Raw genomic sequence first — 22,812 nt, 5'->3', positions numbered from 1 at the left:
TACCAAAAAGATCATAAATACCCCTCTCACATTTGCCAAAAAATATCTAGATGACCCCCAAGACTGTTGGTATAATATTCTGTGGACTGATGAGTCAAAGGTGGAACTTTTTGGAAGATATAGGTCCCTTTAGATCTGGTGTAAAGCTAATACTGCATTCCACCATAAGAACACAATACCAACAGCTAAACATAGTGTGATGGTTTCTGCAGGACCTGAACAACTTGTCGCTATTAATGAAACCATGAATTCTGCTCTCTATGAGAAAATCCTGAAGGATTTATGTAGTACTTGTTTTAATGTATTTATTCTTTTATGTTTATGATTTGGTACTGTTCTGGACACTGTTCATGTTTACTGTTTTATTAGTATCTTAATTATGTTATTGATTTTGCTAGGATTTGTTTTATTTGTTGTACATTACCTTTGCCAATGTGTTCTGATTTTAAATGTGCTTCTAAAATAAAGTTTACTTTATTATTATGTCTTCAAATAAAAGTATTTATATTATTATTAGTAGTAGTAGTAGTAGCAGTAGTAGTAGTAGCAATATTATTATTATTATAATGTAGTCCATAATATTTAAAATATACATACTTTACTTAAATAGTTAAATCGCAGGATTTGAGAATTGAGTGTACTTTTGCAAACGTATGGGTCATTGTTTCCAGCTGGCCTCCAGGGGGCATCGTTGTAAAAGTCTTGGCACTTCTCACAGTTGTTCCCCATAGTGTTGTGTTGACACATGCAGCGCCCATGAACCTACAAGCACAAACAAGAGTTTTCCTTAACGCTACCCACCTAGGTTGCCCTAGGTATTTATTATTAGCTTAAAGCTAACTTCTCTTTATTGTCCCAGAAAGAACTGAAGCAAAACTTTTTTCTTTGATTTATCTGTCATATTCCTGGACGTAATTTCATTTTTTAATGTGTCAACAATAGGAAATTCTTTACCAGAACTGAGAGAATCTTTTATATAGACTTATTCTGTAGTTACATTTGTATATGGACTTCAAATTTCAAACAGGATTACAAAACAAGTATCCACTACTTTCAGTGTGAATAAATGTGTGTGCCAAATTCAAAATGCCATGCCTATTCATGGCCACCCTCACCATTCCAGGTTCACTGAAGGTATCTCCACGGGTGCTGTATACTGGCATACACTGGCTTGCGTGGCCATTGCAGAAGCAGCTTCCTCTGACTACCATTTCATAAAGGGCGTAGTAGTACTTATCCTGAGGGTTCCTCCTCCGCCTCCCCAGCAAGTTATCTCCCAGGGTGAATAGACGTGTGAAGTTCACCCGTAGATTAGTCATGGTGATGAGGTCTAACAGCAAAGGAAACAGACAGTTCTTACATTTTTTCTGGATGAATTTTTCAAGTACCGCATTGCAATTGTATACAATTTACAGATGCTGCTGCTTGAATGTATTACACATGAGATCACCTAATTCAGTCAACAGTATAGACTGAAATGAGGTGCTACATCTTTAATACATAAACACTTGCACAGTTTATTATGCTTCAGCTCACTAAGAACCCATCATTTGGGGGTGCTCTGGCCCCTGGATGTAAGAAAACTTCAGCTCATGCAAGTTGGAAATGTACAGTATCAATTATTAATCTGTAGCAGGATATGCTCTGGAGCACCATAAATACTTGAATCTCAAAGCCTCTTTGACATATTTTAATCTGAAAAAAAGTAAAGCTAAAACACAAACCTTGAATGATGGGATCATATGGATCATCAATGTGAAAGTTGGGGTCCAAAGCTTTTAACACCACCTGCAAGAAATTCACAGCATTCAGAACACACACATCATATGGAGCTGTTCTTGATGAGGGTCAGATGCTGAAGTTTCTGAGGTTATACTTCTCCGTCAGTAGAGGGTTCAGGTCTAGAGTAGCGGCTGTCACAGATGAGGTCGTCAATGCTCTCTGCCAGGCCTTCTGAAACCCTGGGGAAGTCGTTAGCACAGTCTGCAGCGAAGTATCGAAACACCTTCCAAGTGCGCCCAAAATCTTTAGACCTCTCCACCAGCATTGCAGCTGGTCTGAAACTCTGTACAGTGAGAGTTCAGCACATTGGAGAGTCAGTCACAATTCACAAACAGAAAAGTTGTAGATTTACTGTAAAGTGACTGCTTCTAAAAGGACTGAACGTACCTTGAAGGTCAGGACTAAATGACTAAATTGAAACACAGTCTCAAGATCCAGTTGAATGCTGACTTGTTGCACACCTAAAGTTTGAGAAACGGATTTTTATTACAAGTTTTTCTTGATTACATTTAGTGGATGGCTTACCCATCCACATTCAGAAATCCCAACTCATGTATGTGGTCTGCAGAAGTGGTAAAAACTAGCACATACACTCTGTTACATTTACTTACATTTTACATCTCTGAGCATTTTTTAAATGATAATACTTCTTGAGGAAAGTACATTACATACAGCATTTTACCATAATAATAACAGTATAATCATCCAAATAAAATGTACATGTAAAAATAAAAACAACTTTGTGTTAAAATATAAAGTATATGTATGATTATTTTCATGGATTTAAAAATGGGTATAATTTTTTAACAGTGTACATACAATACATTGTACCATTTATACTGATGTAATATTTCTCCTTTTCTTCTGAACTGAATTCCATTCTGTCCATTCCATTCAATATCTGGTTTGCTGTGTGCTAGCTCACACTTCTAATTTTCAATTTTTAACATTTTGTTTTAGACCAAACCAAAAACAAGAAAATATTTCCTACCAGATATCATTTCCTATTCTGATAAATGATAGACACAGTTCTATTGCAGTTCTATGGAGAATTCAGTTCTCTCTAATACTTTTTATAGTCCTACTCAAGTAAGACTTTGCTTGGCTACTTTTACTTATTCTATTCTATTCTATTCTATTCTATTTCATTTTATTCTTGTAGTCATTAAAATAAAAATACATTTAAAAACACTAATCCTCAGATTTTTGCTAGTCAAAATGGGTCAAAATAAAATACTCTGATTGAGCTAATCTTTCCTCTCCTGATGATGTACACCCTGGCCATATTAACACCAGACTCACCATTCTCAGACTGCCACCATTTCATCTTGCGCTCAGGTTCAAAAGTGGTGATGACATTCTCTATTTGGTGGCTGTAATGGTTATTGTGGCGGTTGTAGGGGCTTCTGGAGTCACAGGTGAAGCACTTCTGTTCTTCCTGAAGAATAATATAATATACAGTAGAACTTAATATATGAGCATTTTGCATTGTTTCATAAGGCCATCAACCACAGTACTAATTCTTTATAAGACACACATTTCCATATTTCCATAAATGATCAGAATTAGAATGACAATTACAAATTTAGACTCATCAATCAATAAAACCTTACTCCACATCTCAGATGTCCAGTTTTACAGTTCTGGTGCAAATTTCTTGCCAGTCACACCTCCATTCAGATTTATAGTGTTGAGTTGTCTTCTCACAGTTGCAAAGCAAAGACAGAATCACTTGTGGATTTTTTCAGATCTGAAGCAAGATGAAAGCTTGAAGTACTCTTTTTCTGATGGTAACAGTTTTGGTGGTCTACCAGGTCTTCCACAGTTGTCAGCATGGCAAAGTGACTAAAGTGAGGTTGGATAGTTGCTTGTATGAATGTTAATGTGTCTTTGAAGTGGAACATAATGTCAGTGAAAGATTTTTGAAGTACAGTGTGAAGCATGTACAAAATTGACAATAAACACAGAATATAAATGATATACACTAGACATTTGTTTCCTATACAATACAAATACAGAATAATAAATAATCGTTAACAAAAAAAACAAAAATGCAGTAGTCTTGGAGTTCAAGTTGGGAAGTTAGTTTGTAGCCTGAGGTGGTCCAGTTTATTGTCAAGAGAGCAGATGATGGAGGGTGGAAAAGATAGAGCTGGGCAGCTAGAGTTACCTTTTAGCCTAGTTTGAATTTCCAAGAGTTCTCCAACACTCCTTCATTTATTACAGCTGAACTCTGTTTTCCAATATCAAACAGGGCTAGCAATAACAGACATGTACACCAGTGTTTTTGATGCACATCTTGGCCATAACTGTTTCTTGTTTGTTTTTCTGCTAAATATGTGTTTCTTGTTTTTTCCTAAAGCTGAAAAATGACAAACATGTACTTAATGGCTGTTTTGACTGGAAAATAAATCTGCTTTTGCCCAGTACTGTGTTCTGAATACAGTATATCATTATGCAAAGAAGAGCAAAGAAGCAATGTTGGAAAAATGGGTCACATTAGATGCAAACATGTCACAAACGCTTTGATAGCACATCTTATCATGAGTGGACATGTGAAGACAAGACCTGTTTGATTCCAAAGTAATCCCTTTAAAATAGCTGCTATATAAGCACAGAAGAATTCATATCACTGTCACTGGTTGTTATTGAAGCAAATGTTTCTTGAACTGATTTTTCAGGCCAACAAAAATAGAGCAAAGACAAACTAAGTCCTGGGAGACACACCTAGCATTCCGCCTGTATCACCTGCATGGAGAGGGCCAGGAGTGAGAATTGAAGCAGGCATAAATTAGTCTTTAGGGAGAGGAGAAGTAACAACCTATAACACTGACAGATCAGAACATGCCTGCAGTATGCATCCACAGGGTTGGCCACAGTGCTATCAGTCTACACTAGGGGACAATAGCTTCTTCTCTCTTTTATCTGTCCAGACTGCACTGCTGACAAGTGCCAGCTTCGAGATGGGATTTTATTCTGGAAAGGTTAGGTCATGGTAGGCTTTGTTTTTTATAAAGCACCAGCTTATGTGAAGAGCAAAAGGCCTGGTCTGTCTGCAGGGAAGAGGCACTATGTAGCAAAATCCCCAAAGCAGCACAGCGTGCAGTGCCTTGCCTGAAGGCACAACAATAGAGTACGAGGCAATAACTTTGGAATCTGCCAAAGAGTAAAAAAACCTTTTCAAAGTATTTTAAATGTATAATTGGAGGTGCCGGCACTATAATATACTGCCTGTGTAATCAGTGAAATGTCTGCATTTTAACGTATTAAGCACTTTGGTGAGCAGCTCCAGTCTGCAACTTGTGCTTTTTATGTTTTTGGATTTTATTCAGGTGGAAATAATGTGCACAGCTGAATTCAATGTAATGCCAAACAAAATTTTCCTTGCTTTTTTTTTAATTAAAGACTTATATTATAGTATATTATATTATATTCCATGTAAAAAGGGTTAAAGTTGTACATTGTACCATTTACTCCCATGTAAGGAAGCTAAGTTGCAAAAATGACTCATCATGAATTCTTTGTATTTGTGAGGTCATAAAAACCAACACATTTATATACTATATATGCCTGTTTAGCCTACAGTAGTTTCGCCCCTCCCATCCGTATAATTGACATATAATTGACATTATAAAGAGTGTTTCAGCCTAGTCTGTTTTCTAAATGAGGCACACACACACACACACAAACACACACACATAGATATATATATATACACACAATGCTCCTCACAAGCTGGATAGAATGTTGCACACTGACCTCCAGGTATCCTAGGATGCAATAGTTCTGTGGTCCATTTAGACCACAAGTGGATGAGGCAGAGAGCTGGGCAGCACGGCCCACCATAAGATCGCCCAGGCTTGGGTAGCACAAACCCCCCTCACAGCCTTCCTGAAGATCAGCAGGCACTAGCAACACTATAAAAAAAAGCATAAATATTTCATACTAATGAAAAATCTCTTCAGACACAGCTGAAAGAAGATAAAAAAGAGAAACATTATTAAAAAAATGCCCACTCTTCATTTGTCATCAGTTAGCTTAGATCAAAATATATTCTGCTAATTAGCTCATAGTTTCAAACAAAAACAGTTCTCAAATTCAAAAGAGAGCAAGTGCCAGCAAGAAGATAATGGATAACCATCGTATTTCGGCAAGTGATTGCATGTTTGAGCTGATGAGGCATCTAGAGGCAATTTCTCTGTCAGCTTGCAGCAATGTCAGAGTAAACAGGCACAGACTCACTGAGGAGCAGAAGTGTAGATATCTCCTCTCGGGCCATAGCTGCTGTGGTTCTGAAAACTGTGGGCTAATGGAAGTAAGAGTAAAGAAAAGATAAACAACTGTTGGGAGAATGTCAACTAAATAAAGAGCAATACATTATTCTGGTGGTGTCATTTTAAAACCTTTTTTTTCTTATAGTTGATACTATTTGATTTCACCAGCTCTACATGACATTATGTGAACACTGCATGACAAACAAACCATTAGAAATAGTCTTATTACAACAGGGATGGTTGTATTTGTATTATTTCTGGCGTCTGTTTAAGGGGAAATTGCATTGATTTTCTAAAAGTTCTGCAAAACTAAATCTTTGAGATGCAAACAAATTCATTCAGGGTGGTTTCATAAAGAATGCTCCATTTAGAGAAAAAACTGTCCACAGTGGTGGTCACAGGAACTAAATGTCTAAAAGTTATTACAAAAATGGTTAGAAATATGATGTTGACATTGTTTAATTATAGTTTTGAGAAGGTTTTGGGCTAAAACACATTTAAAAGCCAGGGCATTGGCAGGCAAAGTAGTACCCTAAGAAAACTTAACACCTGATTCCTATCATCATCACTGTAAAGAAATCTGAGTGGGTATGTTTCTTTACAGTGCACCAGGTCATAACATACCATTCTGAATGACTTTGTTTTAACATCTCACTGATTGAATTGTGCAGAAATAATGAAAAATCAATGAAATTCCCCTTTAATTGAGCTGTATGTTTAATGTTTTTTTATATCATTTTGATATAGAAAAGTTCTTTTCATTAATGTAATGTTGAAATGTGGAATTTCAAAACTGTACAATTCAAGAAGAAGATTAATAAAAAGAAGTTTATTTTGCCAAACTGACTGGAATGTCTCTCAAATGTCAGCAGCCTATTCCATGTGCATGTGTAGCCCTGTGAGCTCTCCAATCAAGAAGGAGCAGCAGCAGCCTTCAGCTGTAAGGAGTGAAACATTGCTTTGAGAGTTCTGCTTTGCACATACTGAAGAATCTGAATCTAGATCGATATTTTTTAGACATTTAGACTTTCCACAAGGCTCTTGAGTCCATAAACACAAAAGCTGAGAATGGTCTTTTATTCTGCCTGACATCACATATCTGTAGCATTACAAAATGTGACAGGCCTGTTAAACACAAGCTTCTGCAGACACATTTATTTCCAAGACTGAGTTTCTCATACACACAGATGCAACTTGCACACGCAAATCCAAATATGACGGCACACCACCATACAGAAAATATGTATGCATGTCCATGAACTTATACATACCGTACAACATACATGCCTGAAGTCTCACCCTAAACGGGTCATTCTTATAGTTCTGTGAGAAGACCTGTAATTTGATATTTTTTCTTCTAGTACAACTTGCTTATAGTGTATGCTTACAGCCTTTAGGAACAGAACATAGAACCATGGGATTGTCCTATTATATTCTACAGCTGACTATATACTGGTAAAATAGATGAGAGACCATTATACCCTAGATACAGTATGAACAAAAGTTCTGAGGCTTTATTGAAAATCTAGGTTTTTTTTTATTTATACCTGAAAATAAACAAAACAACTTTTTAGAGCTTTGAACATTTTTAAACAAAGCACATTTATGATGAATAAAATGAAGAAATATTCAAGATTCTGTACTTTTATGCAAATTTATGACACTGACCGTGTTAAAGAGGAATTCCACTGATTTTTCAAAAATTCTTTGTCAATTGTTGAGATGTAAACAGTCATTCAGAATGAAATGTGGTGTGAAATTGTGCACTGCAGTGAAACATCTTAATTAAGATTTCTTTACAATTGTGGTGATAGAAACCAGGGGTTGCAACATCTATAACACAAATACAGTCATTTTATTTATTTTCCAAAATGACCAGTGCACCTACATGTTTTCTATTGACGTTTTTCAGTTTTTGCCATAATGTGAAAATGCCTGTTACTCTTTACATTATGTGTTAATTTCATGATGAATGGACCAAAATAAATGACCCACAATGACTTGGAAAGATGTCTGGTTCCATTGACTTACATTAAAAGTAAAGTAGGGTTTTTCCTTCTTCTGTAAAGCTATCATTTTGGAGACACAAGGTTTTCTTCCGACAGCAGCGATATGCAATGTTGACAATGAAAAAACAGCAGTAAGTCCAAAAAAAAGGTTGACTGGGGTGGTATTCTATCTCAAAACTTTATCTCAAAACACTGCCTCAGGGGTCAGGCAATGCATAGGAACCAGGGGTCAGACAACTGGTTCCTAACACCACCACTGTGATCAATTCTCACATGGTAAGGTTCTTTAGAACACAGCATTTCACATCAAGCCACTCTAAATTGCTTTGTTTTTATCTAAGCCATTTAATTATTAGAAAAAAATATATAAAAAATATGAGTGGAATTGCTCTTTAAGGTCTTTGTATAAAAACATCATACCAAAAACTAAGAAATTCTGAAATTCATGTAAACATTTAGAATATACTACTTTTCACTCAGATTCCCATGAATATGTTATGTATATAATTGGAAAACAATGGAAAATGGAAGCATTTTCACTAGTGGTCTCAGACCTTTGGACCCCACTGGTTCTATTACAAAATGGTTTGTGCAAAAGCATGCAGGTCCACTGAAAGTGAATAATGATTCTGAGACTATCTGTAAATACTGTGCTAATTACAAATGATAGAAATCATATTTATTTGTGCTTATAACAGTTATAACTCCTATTTTACAATGTTCTAACAGAATCACTCTAGGCTTGTGTAATTACTATGCAATGTGCTACAAATTTATCACTGACACCTGAACTGAAATCTATATGTATATCTTTTCCTCAGGTCCTTTTGTCATGCTGCGTAGAATACACAATGTGCAATTTCAAAGTATAAGAAAAAGGTATGCTCTCACAAAACCTTGCACAGGCTACATTATCAGTGAATAGAAAACACATTTCTATGTCCTGAGTGTATTCTGATGCAAACAACTTAATTCTGAGTCATGCTCCACCAGTCCCAACCCATAATTCTTCTGTAAACAGAACTGAGGAATGAATCACAAAAATACATTTGGACATTCAATCACATAATCATTAAACTAAAAAGGAGAGATTTAGCATGCATACCTTTGTATGTGATGTGGAGCTTCACAGAGCTCGCAGTTAGAGCACTGTCCTGAGAAGAGCAAGATGAAGAAGAAATTTATGGCCATATTGTAAAGTGAAACAACATTCCCCTAGAGCCTCAGTGCAAAATACATACATATATATTTTCAGGACAACACTGAACAAGTCAATAGGACGTTTAAACATTACAGTGCAATACTGACTTAAATACAATCTACAGAAGCAGCAGTAAGAATTTACTAATGAACTCTCAGGTTCTACAACAACTCTGAGAAATGACTGCCCACAAAATAAGCACAACACTGAGAATAATGTGTGCTAAATATGTATAGCGTATTACATTTCAGGTAACTGATATACGTCTGTCAGATAATGGTGTACAGTTATAAGCCTTATGCAAGAATGTATGTATGAAATCTTAAGAGTAAAACTTCTATAATTGTCACTTACATTCTAATGATGTTCCTGTTCAGGACTGAAGATTTCCATGCAGAAAAAGGTAAAGATCTAGCAATATTTCATTGCCTAGTGAAGTCTCCCTCCCCAGTGTGTAGGGCAGCGATGGGTTGTGGAGTAACTACTGTGAAAGTTGAAGCATGTAAAGACACACCTGAATACCCGAGAGTAGGTGAGCATGAGCATGAGTGAGAGAGGAGGGAGAGGAGCCACAGGGCTCTGTGGTAAAAAGGATTAAGTTGCACAGACAACTGATTTATGATTGTCACAATGGAGTGTAAGGCACAAAGAGTGGGAGAGAGGATGGAGATGGCGAGGGAAGATTCACTAGGGACGAGAACCTGTACGCTCCAGGCTCAATTTACTGTGGTAGTAGTAGTTAACAAGCAGGAGAGCACACTAATGTTTGTTCATTCATCTATCAGAGCCGTTCAGTACTACTACTTCAGCCACTCAATATATGTGTACAGAATTTTTGGTGGTTGATATAAATGGAGGATCAAAGTGGACTGCAAAGCTTACAACAAGATGGCTAAGATAGGATTACTTTCTGCCCTGAGAACAAAACACAAAAGAAGTGGTGAGGCTGCTTTTAGAGTATACGCTCCCAAACTGTGGCATTTCATCCAACAAGACATATGTCAAGCATGTTCTGCTATCAATTTTAAAAAGCAGGTTGAAAAGTTTTTTTGTTGCAATTTTTAAGATTTTACGTAGTTATTTCTACATTTTATGTTGTCCTTTGCAGATTTTAATTTGCTTCATTATTTATAAAGGTGTCTGATCTGAATTTTAATGTCTAAAAGGAGAGATAGAGATACAAATACAATATATTATTAGTAGTAATAATAGTATTAATTGTGTGAATGCATAGTTGCAATACAGTTTCTCTACATTACGTAACATTAAAAACAAAAAAAGTCATTCCATGCAATTCAAAACTTGTTAACAGTGTTTGGGATGACAACATATTTAGGAAATTATATTGTGAAAATTGGCTTTATCTTTGTTTTTTTATCTTTTATCTATTTTTGATAGAGGGCAGCACAGTGGCGTGGTGGGAAGCACTGTCACCTCACAGCAAGAAGGGCCTGGGTTCACTTCCCCAGCTGGGTGATCTGGGTCCTATCCGTGTGGAGTTTGCATGTTCTCCTCATGTCTGCGTGGGTTTCCTCTGGGTACTCCGGTTTCCCCCCCACAGTCCAAAGACATGCAGTTAGGCCAATTGGATATGCTAAATGTCTAGGGTGTATCCTGCCTGATGACAGCTGGGATAGGCTCCAGCATGCCCTGCAACCCTGAGGGAGAAGTGGGTTAGATAGATAAAGATTCTTTTTTGATACTTTCAACATGTGGGCCACAGTGGTATTACTACGGGACTGCAGTCATTTTTATTTTTTTTAACAATGTCTAGTCATTTACCCAATTGCTATTTTAAATATAATTAAATATTTGCAAAAATAGAACATCACATTTGGGTCAATCTCATTTATTAGTGCTCAAATACTAGATATATTTATATTTTCAGTGCAAGTCAAAGTAAAACATGATGATCTGGGATCTGTCTGGGATCCCCTAACAAACCTCTTGTTCTCAAAATTCTGGGTGGTCCCTGAAATTATACTTATGATGTTATGCTGTCCATTAGGGAAAAATAGATAGTCAAATACAAATTTAAGGAAGGGTCACTGTTAAGCCTCCTGCTCCCATTAAACAGGAAGATTCTATCTCTGGTAGTCTTGCTAGTCTGAATATTTAGTGTGGCACTAGTCTGCTTCAGGGTGGTGCTATTTCAAAATGTTTCACCTAGTTGGTCCTTCATAGCCTCACAACTGCAACAACACCTTGGAAAACTTCAAGAATTTGGTGGAAAGACTCATTACCCATTTCTCAAACTGAAGACAAAGGATTATATGTATAAGATCTCAGTTAATGTGTGAAACAGTGCATTACCAAACTATTAAAGAACATTTTCAGAAAAAGAACTGTTAAATCAATCAGCACTGCTACAGATGCTCGCCAGCTGTTTGAGAAATTCAACCACAAGACCTGCTAGGGGACTTTACTATACAACAGAATTCTGTGACACTGAGAGCTCAGAGAGATGGAGTGCTGCCAGATTATCTATTGTGACAAGGCTGGACAAGATTAGAAATGAGCAGATCAGAGGGACAGTGCAGGTGGAGCAGTTTGGAGATAAAGCCAGAGAGGCCAGGTTGAGATGGTTTGGACATGTGTTGAGGAGGAATAGTGGATATATTGGGCAAAGAATGTTGGAGATGGAGCTGCCGGGTAGAAGGTGAAGAGGTAGACCTCAGAGAAGATTTATGGATGTAGTGAAGGTGGACATGGAGATGGTTGGTGTACAAGTAGAGGAGGCAGTGGATAGGGCAAGATGGAGGCAGATGATCCGCTGTGGCGACCTGTAAAGGGAGCAGCCGAAAGAAGAAGAAATACATAAAGCTCTCAGCGCACAGGCACTCAATTCTATGATCACTGCTTGCAAAATACATCTTGAAGAGACCATTTCTCAAGGCAGTTCCTTTACCGTGTCTGTTACAGGCAGAGGCAGCAGCACATCCTCAGTAATGAAAAGCTACGTTTGAGTGATTCTATCAACCTTGGGCCACAAGCATGACCATTTAACTAGGCCTGTCACAATTATTACATATCGGCTTGATTGCAATTAACTGATCTGATCTTAACTGTTTCAGCTGACTGCAATTAATTTTCACAGTTGATGGCTTTCACAATCATATATTTATAGAACAAAAAACATAACGTGAATTTAGTTTCCTAAATATCTAAAGTTTTAACTTATGACTGGTGTCACAACATGTTAAGATGGCAGCTATGAGTAATTCATTTATTTGAGCTTTAGCTGTTTCTATCTTCAGTTGAGATTGTATTGACAGCCAGGAAGTGAGAAAGCTAAACAGCCAATTTGGTCACTTTAGGCTTGTACTATGTAAAAGCATACCAGTGAGATCTAAAAGCTAAAGAAGCACAAGCTAAAAAAATACATGCCTGTATCTTTTGGTTCATTTATATTCAACAGAATCATCCTTGTATGTAAACTCTGCAAGTATTAGAGTATTATTCCCGTTTCATTGTTAGGTTTTAAATGGAGGAAAATGGTTAAACTCTTGAAACATCTAACTGATTCGCCAATCAGAAATTGGTTTTCCAATATGCAGGACCATGGAAAAAATGTTACTCTAGCCCTTCTTGAAGTCCCAGCTACATCATTGACGGAACAGCAGGCTATTCAAGGGGTTGTTATAAACAGAAAACAGTGGCGGCAGCTCTGTACCAGGTCTTACTGCTGTCACTGCAAAGCTGCAACAAGGTAAAACGATGTGCTTGAAATAAAAGTCTATTTTTAATCTGTAATGACCAAAAGTGTGCATTCAAATCATCCTTAGATTAGTGTCAATAAACTATTAGAATCCCATCTGGAAGCTAGCAGAAATAAGCATAATCATAGAGGAGTTTTTTCCACTGTAGAATACAATGAACAAGCAAAGACAATTTGTATTGTTAATCACAATTAGTTATTTGAAAAGTCAATGTCAGGTAAAATTTCATTCATCTTTTCATCAGATTGTGTTTAATGTGTTAATTCTTGAAATTAATGCCAAATGTCTTTTTCATCTTCTCTTTGGACTTTTGCAGTCCTAATTACTGTCACTGTTTTTGCATTTCATTGCTGAGAAAAAAAAATCAGTTTTTCCCAACTTTTATTTTTCCATATCATTTCAGTAAAGCAATAGTCCTTCTAATTGTGTGCACATTTCATGATTAATGGACAGAAGAAATACTTGATAAAATTATTCCATTCATTTCATTTTCATTATATTTAGCAAAAAATGTACTGAACTACTTTTCTTCACCACTTTCTCAAATGCCCTATTTTTGCTAGAAGAATATGCAGTGACACATTCTTGCAGCATTTTCTGGAGTGGTGCTACACTTACCTTGAGGTGTACAAACTTATGGAGATCAGCTTCTTCTAAAACACACATGTATACTGTGTCAGTGGTTGCAAATCAATAATGCCTCAGGATATTCAGTCATACTGTATATATTTCTTCAAAGCAAATACACAAGTAAGATTAGATACAGTTGGTTTATTAAAGGTCCAAGTGTATTTCCTCACTCAAATAATTGTTAAGGTCAGCATTTGTTGCTTATATCATTAAAAAACATTGTTGATTCGAAAAAGAAATGAACAATATTGTGCATATTTAATTTATTTTATGGGCATCATTTAATTATTGCCTTTTTTTCAAAACTATAAGCATTCACATGTGGATTTAAATTTGAAGAATACACCATATTCTGTTGATTTCCTTCTCTTTTTCATTTTATAATATTATTTCAGGCAAAAGTAGATTGTCAAATCAATATTTGGTTAATATTTACAACCTATAATGCAGATCATATAATGCCCAAGACAAAACTGTGACAGTGAAACTGATAAAGACTTTTCACTTGTGAGTTTCAAAAGTGAGATTCACAACATATTTGCTCTCAGAGGTTGGACCTGGATGCCACTCTGTCATTGCTGTAGAGATGCTGCTCCAGAAAGGTCAGAGTTTTGTGCCAGGAATCTTCCTGAGCACGACTGTGAGGCACAGTGTGTCCTCCCCACAGCACTACCACTGCAACAAAAACATCCATTAAATCTAAATTCAGAATACATGCACAGTGAATAGTACAGGGGATGATGGCTTGTGTGCCAGATCTACACAGACAGATCTATTTAAAACTGAACTAAATCATGCAAGTCAAGTTTTGCAACTGACTGGTCTACCTGAATAACTTAAAACTGATCAGGATCTTTACTACTCAAACCTCAATATATATATGCAAACTGAAGGCTTACCTTTATTCCTTGTCTCGTGCAATATGAAGTTGCTGGCCTTGATATGAGGACTGTAGGGTGGCTCGATAAGGTGGCCGGTTTCAGGGTAGGAGAGAACAGTTAACAGGTGACTATTTCCAGCTTGCTTCATCATCTGCTTCATCTAGGAGTGGAATAAAGAAGATCTGGCTCTTTTAACAGATTAGGCTTAATGTTTCATCTCATTATCAATTATTGAGCTGAATAGCAGAAATCATTAAAACTGCAACGGTGTGTTTTTCAGGACTGTGTGACACTCCAGTTCATGCAAATGTCAAATGATTTAAAAGAGATCATAAGAATAAATTAATTTATTTTTCAGTAAAAGAAAGATTAGGAAATGACATTAGTGCATCTTCTTACATCCTCTGCAGACTCTGATGTGGGCCAGTTTTGATCATCCTCGCCAACAATCAATAAAACAGGGCATTTGATACGACCCATCTGGTCAAAACAGAGTTACACAAACAAAGATTGCATAACTGTGTGCATTCAGAACTGCTAAGCATCAGAAAATGTATAATATGATGATGAATGTGCCAAAGATTCTTCTGGCAATCCTCACTTCAACTTTCTTTGAAGAGTCATCTGGTATCGGCAGCAACAGATCTCGCCAAATTACTCTCTGCTCTTCATCAAAACGGGAGTTCTTGACATTCCTTAAAATCAAATGAATGCAAGAAGAGTTGGCAATAAAAACAGATACAAATCCAAACTCATTTTGCATGCTGGTCTACAAAGATCAACAAATCTGTACTGGCCACTCAAGCCACCAAGCTAATGAGTCTTGAAGCCAAAATTAAGAATGTCTGGACAGAATTATAGAAGCATTTTACTATATATATATAAAATTATCAAACATGTTTAAGTACCATAAACCAGTCAGGTTTTGGTTTGAGACAATCAAAAGTAGTAGGCTTGTTATTAATTAAATTACCATTTGTAAATGTGTGAAAACTGGTCTGGTGGTTTGTTAAAAGGTTGAAAATGCTCTAATCTCTTTATGTAAAAATGTACACAATTGAAAATGAGCACACTGTTTAATATTATAATGTAAAAGCAATTAAAATAATGTAGGGACATACCAGTTAACACCAAAAAGAAGCAGGTATGTTGCACGCATGTGTTCAGGCTCTCTTAGCTCATTATGTAATATTTAGTCTCTGTCATATCAAAACTCTTCATAACTCCTACTTTGGCTTTTCAAATTTTTAACGCCATTAAAATATACATTAATACATTAATATAATGTCAATTAAATTTATCAACGAGTGGACCATTAGAAATGATCCAAATTGACTTTAAACAAAATCTCATTACATTAACACACATTACAGTTTTCCTTTCTCCTTCGAAGGTACTACTCTGAAGAGAGATGTGGATTTGTTACACTGGTAACAATAGGCAAAACATCCAATTAATACCTGTCATGTGTTGAAAGACACAAAGGTTCCTGGCTGATCTCATCTGACTAAATGGTGAGTACAACAGTGGTGCCAATAGTCCAACTGCCACAACCAAATGCATTTTCTCAAATGGTTAAAACAAGTGATTAGATTTGAAACAACCACCCAATAAGTGTATATAATGAAATGGCCAGTATAGATTTTCTTGAATGTACACATACTAATCACTCAGCCTCTATGCAAAGTCAATAAACACTTACTTTTTGATCTCATCAAAGACATCAGCCAAAGATCCATTGACAGGCATAACATGGCTTCCACTAACACAGACTACACACTTGGGCTGAAAAATAGTGTAAAAGTTTAAAATAAAATCTGGTTAATAGGTTGTCATACTATATGCCATTTACTGCAACAACATTAAGAGACATTAAATATCTGTACTTGGTACTAAAAGTAAAGAACCTAATAAGAATAAACTTGTGTAGTTTTATAGTAGATGCATGATACACCAGCTTTAAGACACACACTGACAAAAAAGATAAAAAAAGATACACAGAGAGTCTTCAGACAAATGATAATTCAGACAAAATAATTTATGTCAGTAAAGGATGGGTTTGAAAACAAGGGCAAAGATTACCAGTTTACAAAGTTAAAAGAAAGATAAATGTGAGAAGAGCTTAAGCTTGTCAACCTTTATGACAGAGGAATATGCTGCCATGCCCAGGGTCACAGAGACACCAAAGGACAAACCCATCATTGCCACTCTGTCGGGACAGACCTGTGGGTGTTGCTTCAATATACTGAAGGCAGCCTAGAAGAGATAAGAGACACCACAATGCAGCAGTGCATAACCTTGTATCTCTATTTGTACAATTACAGTATCTACATGTCATCATTTAAAAGACCAATACCTCAAAGTAGTCATTGCCCACAATGCATGGCTTGCCATCATCACCTGTAAGGCCTATGTACTGCAAAGATAATGAGACGTAGCCTCGTGAGGCCAGGAGAGCAGAACGATACTCCACCAGGCCTCCTCCTCCACCCCACAGGTCCAACACAGCAGGGAAAGGGCCAGGACCTAGAAAGAACATTCATTCAGAAACAAACTACTTCTTTTCACATCAACCATGTTCCTGGCTGTTGTACTTACCAACTAGTAAGACCAATCTCAACACTTTTTTCCCCAACATGCTGTTTAGAGATAATTGTTAAAGCTTCCTAGATAAACAGCAATAAAAATGTAAAATATCACAATAACTACATAACCTTGTGTCTCACTGAGAACTGTCCTAGAACTGTAGTACTGCAGGACTGTCTAAGAACTACAAACACATACTTTCAACATCTAACTAATCACCTGTCAGTAATACCTGGGGGTATGAAAAGGGTTCCCTTTAACCCTTTCTCCTTGACTTCTACCCTCTGGACTTCAGGAGCTGTATACCATCGCTGTGCCACAACAGAGGCAAGAGGATGTTTATCCTTGAACCCCTCATTTAGGTGGCCTTCATAAAGAGATATATTCACATCAGTGGGCTTGAAGACATCCTTCTTGCGCAATCTTTCAAAAGAAAATGGATTGACTTAAATAGTGTTTGCATGAATGATCACCCTTTAAGCAGTACAAGAGTCCAAAAGCAGGGGTGTCCCATCAAAGTTTTCATTCCAAACAAGCAGGATTTAGCTGGTCTCATTCTTTAAACAATTAATCATGTGTTCTCCTGCTTCGTTGAACTGAAAACATGCAGCCACACTGGTCCTTTGTGGATAAAAATGGACACCCCTGCCCTAAAGATGGCTAAAAGTTAACCTGAGGCCTGTCTTGCTTCCAGGAACTGGTCTCATGCTCCACAGCAGGCCCATGGGCTCCACACCGCTGTATGACCCACCAAGACTGGCATCTTCAGAAACTGAGACAGAGTGAAAACTCAGTAAGAGCTTGCACATTGAACATGAACAGTGATAAAGTGAAGAAAGTATTTCAACGAACCACCAACTAGTTACATTTTCTCATTTTCATGTACTCAAGCATATCTGAGAGTCGGGTCTGTGCCTTGGGGTTCTGGGGTGCCTGAGTGGCGGGGGTGGGGCGGTGTCCAGTGGGGGTGGTGTGGGGTGGACTGGGGGCAATGGGTTCCTGACTCAGGCCAGCTTGTCTTCTGTCTCGTTGATGTCTGTTGTTGTTTGACTGGAATGGTTCGGTACAGGTGTATATAGATGTGGGGGTCTATGTGTAGGTGTATATATGAGAGCAGGTGGATGTGTGGGTGTATATAGAGGATGAATGTGTCTAGGTGTACATATATGTCTAAGTGAATGGGTGTGGGTACACATGAGGGTAGATGTATATGTGGGACGGGTGTGTGTATGTGTGGGGGTGTGTGTGTGCGGGGGGGGGGCTGTGTGTGGGTCCGGGGGTGTGTGCGGTGGGGGGGGTGTGTGGATGTGCGGACGCCCGCGTTCGCATGGGCATGTGGTGCTGTGTGGTTAGTGTTGCTGGGCGGGCTGCTCTCTGCGGTGGGGGAGGTGGGGGCTTGGGCGGGGTGGCGGCATAGGGTGTCTCCGTGACCTCCCCGGGCCGACCTCATCCTGCCTCGAGCGGGGGGACAGTGAAACGCGGAGCCTCATGAGCCAGCTAGTCAGCTGGCTCTCCTCTTCCAGAGGATCATTGCCTCTGGACCTACATACCCCCCCTCCATCCACCCCCAGACACACACACACATACATACATTACTCCCCCACCCAAGCAAACACACACAAACACACACAGTACTCATACATTTAGGATCCTGGGGGCAGGCATGTTGCCGGGGGTCAATGAGGTCGACCCGCTGTCATAGCCTCACTCGTCTCCTGACGACTGTCTGTCCCTCAGTTTTTACTGCACTTTAGACATTCAGGGCTTTTGAGGGGACGGTGTAGATGGACACTGCAGACCAGTGGCCCGGTGCTTAGCCCATGTTTGCCTACACACCTGTCCCCCCAATTTTAACTACACCATAGTATCACACACTACCCCACATTCATATACACCAACTCCTGCACTCAACACTTCACTGGAGGTGGAAGGGTGGGAAGGTCATCCCTCACCCGTTTCCTGCTCCCTACCGGGGCGGGGTGTTGAACGCCGGAACAGGGGCTGGGCCGGGGGCATTCCTGGCGTTCTGGGGTTGCTGCCCGGGCCCCCGCCGCCCCCGCCCCCGCCGCGGAGGGTGGCCGGTATGGCGGTGCCAGCCATGTGGCATTGTATGGTTGGGTGGGTGTGGGCGTCTGTGCGCCCGCGCGCATTCTTCCCTGGCGTGCGCCCTCGGACTCGTGTGCAGTCGTGCATGTTCCTCCCGTGTGTGCGCCCCCCCCGCACGTGTGCACGTTCGTCCCATGTATGCATCCATATACAAACTGTTACTGGCTGGCCTTTCCATTCGCCCCCACCTCATCTAGGGGGACGGGGGGGTGTATATATGGGTGGGTGTTTGTACATATTGGGGTGATGTGTATGTATATATGTGGGTGTATGTATGTATGTAGGAATGTATATAGGTGTGGAGGTATGTGTGCGTAGGTGTATATATAGGGGTGGAGGAATATAAGGGAGTGAAGGTATGTAGATGTATATATGAGGTTGAGTGTATGTGAGGACAGCTGGTTCTGGGTCGGGGGATTGTTGTCCCCGGTCCTCTCCCGGCTGCTCCCCTGTGGTTACTACTTCCCCCCCAGATGGGGGGCGCCTTGGGGCTTCAGGGCCTGGCCTGGTACTCCGGCGTGACAGTTGGCCCGCTCCCCTGGGTGGTTGGGCTCCGGGGCGGCTCAAGGCCCCTCGGCGGGGATGGGGCCCTGCTGGGTGGTGGTTGGCTCTCGGGCGTATGAGGCGCTGGGTCTTTGCTGCTGCCTCGTGATGGGGAGGGGCATCCTGGGGGCGGCTCTGGTTCCTCTGGTTCCCCTGGACCTGCGCTCCATGGCTGGGGGGGGTGCTGTCCGGAGTCCCCCTCTCCCTTCCGCTGGGATGGGCATGCAGGGGTCACTGGGAGATACGGCCCAGGGTCTCCACTGCTCCTGGGGGGGCCGCGGCGGGGGGGATTCCCTGGTCTTTCTCTGCCTTCCTCTGGCCTCTGGGGGGATGTTGTCGCAGCTTTCTGCCCTCGATATTGAGTGCATCTTGTGACAAATTTATACTGTACTGCACTCACAAACACACACACTCACATACACATACATCACAGTCATTTGTGTAGTATCTCCAAGTGCTGTACGTCTCAGGTACACTTTCTTCTCTTTTCTCAGGAGCAGCAGTTGGTGAACCATCGCCGTGGCATTTGCGCTGTGTTTTTCTTTTTTTTCTGCCCTTATGTTATTTCCCTTTTTTACCCCCCCCCCGCGCTTATCTCTCCTCTCCCTTCTTTACAGATTCCCCTGGCCTGTCAAGTCTGGCGTGATGCTAACACATTTTCATTAAAATATCAAATGTATAAACAAAATGAAATCAAATAATTAAAAAATAAAGAAAGAAAAAGAAACACTGACAAGATGAGCCTATAATCTATAGTGCTCATTTTGGAAAAGTAAATCTGTTTGGCACAGTAACGCAGTCTGACCATAATTCTGATTGCAAATCTGCCAGACAAGACAAAAAAAAAAAAAAAGCATATCTGAGAGGAAATTAAGTCTATGTTCTCCTTAATAATCTTTTGTGCTTATTACCTTACACAACATTCAGGTGGGCAGACTTACCTAAACCTATATTCAAATAAATGTATTGTTACTTTTATAAAATGAAGAGTACTATTCCAAAAACAAAACACATTAAGCAGAAGCACAAAGACACCAGGTCACAAATCTAGGCAGGATCTGAGTAACTTACAGAACTGCAGTGTAACTTTATTATTTCTAACATCCATCAGCATGAGAAGTGAGGTTTACTAGATTATTTTTCTCTTTTTATGCACTCCCTGTCCTAAATAAAGATGATACAGGATACAGCTCAAATATGCTGTCTCCTACATAACAGAAAATAAACAGGAAAAAAAATTGGAATTAGGCACTAAATTCAAATTACTGAAAGGCAACTGAGTAAAAAAGTAGATTGTTTCTCACAAATGTATTTGAGTGGAAGTAAAAGTATTATCATTTGAAAATACTCAAATATGAATCTTTCAATCTTTTACTTGAGTAAATTTAACTCTCCGGTGGTGACAGCATCTTTGATCGCTTTTTAGACCAGGAGTGCATCAAAAGCTTAATACTGGAGGCAAACCAACTCGAGGTCTAATGTTGATATACTCTGTAATTTTCCCTGCAGGTCTTTAAGTCAAACTTTTTCTGTACTTTTTGACCTGATAATTTTGTACCTTGTTTTTTTTTTTTTTTTTTTTTTTGAAAGGTACATACTTATGTTATTATTTCCCAGAAGCAGAGGTGGACGTCCCTCCACCTACCTCTGTCAACCAGACAGCCACTGTTAAACAGCTACCTCTGACAGAGCCGACCGCATCCGAAAGGTAATGGCCAAACGCCTCCCAGTAGTCTCCGTCCTCCGTCTGCAGCAGCGCGTGCAGAGTGACCTGCAGAGCGGGCAGTAAATGCTGACAGAGCACCTCGAACTTCTCATCCACCAGGCAGCGAGACGGATGGACAGAGAGTAAAGGACAGGGTCTCTCGCCGGCCATTTTCTAGGGATGGAAACAAGCTATTCAGACAAACTCAGCTCAATCACATGAACGGTAAAGCGGAGCACTGGAGTGAACATGGCGCAAGTGTTGTCCCTCATCGCGGTACTCCAAGCAAGGTTCAGATTTCCTTCGTTAAAACCCTTATCTGGAGAGTTTGTTACGTGCAGTTAATGGGTAAAACGTTCGGCATATTCAATAACAAAGGCTGGGTATAATCAAGGACGCCACCTGTGTTAACGAAGAGCCATCAGACCAAGAAGACAATGAGGCCGGAGTGCCGTACCCGTGAAAATGTTTGAGGAAGGGATTCAATTTCAGCGATTTCCATATTGGGTTGCCAGATACGCGTACACAGTTACTGTGAATTTAGTCACCTCTCAGCAATCTAAAATAATGGGCGGTGAATTTAATTTTGCGCATTTTGCGCGACGTTAAATGTACACATCGTCTCTTACACAGCATCACTGACCATTTTCCAATACTATTGCATCAACTGCAACCAACGCAAGACAGCTGTGGCCAGTGTTCCCAACTCACTGTAAATGGAACCGAATATGCATGCCTGGCAACCCACACACTCAACATGGAAAACGCCGACGTTTAATCGTCACCTTAAACTTTTCAATTTTGAGTCAACACACAGAATTTATCTTTGTGTCTATTAGTGCTTCAGTGGGGGGATGTGGCGTAGGGAAACATGCGAAGAAATCTAGGCATATTCTCTACATTAATAACAAAAAGCTAAGCAAAATAGCCGATTTAGATCCGCATAAATGTTTCCTTTTGGTGATCAGGCCCAAAAGAACCGGATCCTCACACTGCTTATAAAAAGAGGATTTAAAAAATGAGGATTTTCTTCCAACGTGGCAGCCTTGTGTACTCCACCGCTGTGGGGTGGCGATACCGTATAATGTCAGAGATTTTGTTCCTGGCGGATTTTAGTAATTATACATTTACAGAATCAGCCAGTTTATTTTCATTATAAGTAACATTGTTAACTGTTCAGTATTAGCCTATATGTAATGGAAGCTTCAAATAGACTTGCATATTTAGATTTGTCCTCAGCCCTGAGTAGTTTTGACCTCTGCTGCTTTATTTCAGTCATGGCTTATTCGTTTAGCTGGGTTTGCTTGAAGCTACAATATATTTCCTTTATCCACAGAAGAACGAAGTTACAATAGGAACAAATAAAAAAACAAACC

At 39.3% G+C, this 22,812-nt stretch overlaps 2 protein-coding genes across 5 annotated transcripts in view; both read right to left on the bottom strand.

Annotated features, from left to right (window-relative positions):
• lamb4 (laminin, beta 4) overlaps positions 1 to 10,018 on the bottom strand; it is a 28,311-nt gene extending 18,293 nt beyond the window's left edge. Inside the window, exons 1-10 of the mRNA XM_017713647.2 lie at positions 9,621 to 10,018; positions 9,171 to 9,219; positions 6,025 to 6,088; positions 5,542 to 5,699; positions 3,085 to 3,220; positions 2,170 to 2,243; positions 1,877 to 2,065; positions 1,725 to 1,788; positions 1,116 to 1,330; positions 642 to 762 (exon numbers count right to left, since the gene is read on the bottom strand). Of these exons, the coding sequence (XP_017569136.1) occupies positions 642 to 762; positions 1,116 to 1,330; positions 1,725 to 1,788; positions 1,877 to 2,065; positions 2,170 to 2,243; positions 3,085 to 3,220; positions 5,542 to 5,699; positions 6,025 to 6,061 (994 nt within the window). The 5' untranslated portion in view covers positions 6,062 to 6,088; positions 9,171 to 9,219; positions 9,621 to 10,018. The remainder of the gene's footprint in view (positions 1 to 641; positions 763 to 1,115; positions 1,331 to 1,724; positions 1,789 to 1,876; positions 2,066 to 2,169; positions 2,244 to 3,084; positions 3,221 to 5,541; positions 5,700 to 6,024; positions 6,089 to 9,170; positions 9,220 to 9,620) is intronic.
• A 3,723-nt stretch (positions 10,019 to 13,741) lies between these two features.
• Positions 13,742 to 21,946, bottom strand: acot19 (acyl-CoA thioesterase 19). Of its 4 annotated transcripts, XM_017713642.2 has the most exons (11): positions 21,839 to 21,946; positions 21,412 to 21,610; positions 17,755 to 17,854; positions 17,315 to 17,505; positions 16,853 to 17,022; positions 16,633 to 16,752; positions 16,199 to 16,281; positions 15,098 to 15,191; positions 14,896 to 14,976; positions 14,515 to 14,656; positions 14,151 to 14,290 (listed from the first exon to the last, which is right to left on the bottom strand). In XM_017713642.2, the coding sequence occupies exons 2-11, from the start codon at positions 21,605 to 21,607 to the stop codon at positions 14,160 to 14,162; spliced, it is 1,308 nt and encodes a 435-aa protein (XP_017569131.1). In that variant the 5' UTR covers positions 21,608 to 21,610; positions 21,839 to 21,946; the 3' UTR covers positions 14,151 to 14,159. The 4 variants fall into 4 exon arrangements, with proteins under 4 accessions (XP_037398785.1, XP_017569131.1, XP_017569132.1 ...); XM_037542888.1 differs by having other exon boundaries at positions 13,742 to 14,290; positions 21,412 to 21,925; XM_017713643.2 differs by lacking the exon at positions 21,839 to 21,946 and having other exon boundaries at positions 21,377 to 21,489.
• Between the last annotated feature and the right edge of the window lie 866 nt (positions 21,947 to 22,812).

This window comes from Pygocentrus nattereri, chromosome 11 (assembly GCF_015220715.1).
Source record: "Pygocentrus nattereri isolate fPygNat1 chromosome 11, fPygNat1.pri, whole genome shotgun sequence".
Taxonomy (NCBI): domain Eukaryota; kingdom Metazoa; phylum Chordata; class Actinopteri; order Characiformes; family Serrasalmidae; genus Pygocentrus; species Pygocentrus nattereri.
This window is presented reverse-complemented; position numbering and strand designations above follow the sequence as displayed.

Bases quoted from the DNA above. Each gene is read 5' to 3' on its own strand.
- acot19 (XM_017713642.2), bottom strand. From the start codon at position 21,607: ATGGCCGGCGAGAGACCCTGTCCTTTACTCTCTGTCCATCCGTCTCGC. The intron at 16,282-16,632 runs GTTGACAAGCTT...ACTATTTTTCAG, and splicing joins CATATTCCTCTGTCATAAAG to CCCAAGTGTGTAGTCTGTGT. The intron at 14,657-14,895 runs GTAAGAAGATGC...TTCCACTCCTAG, and splicing joins CATCAGAGTCTGCAGAGGAT to ATGAAGCAGATGATGAAGCA.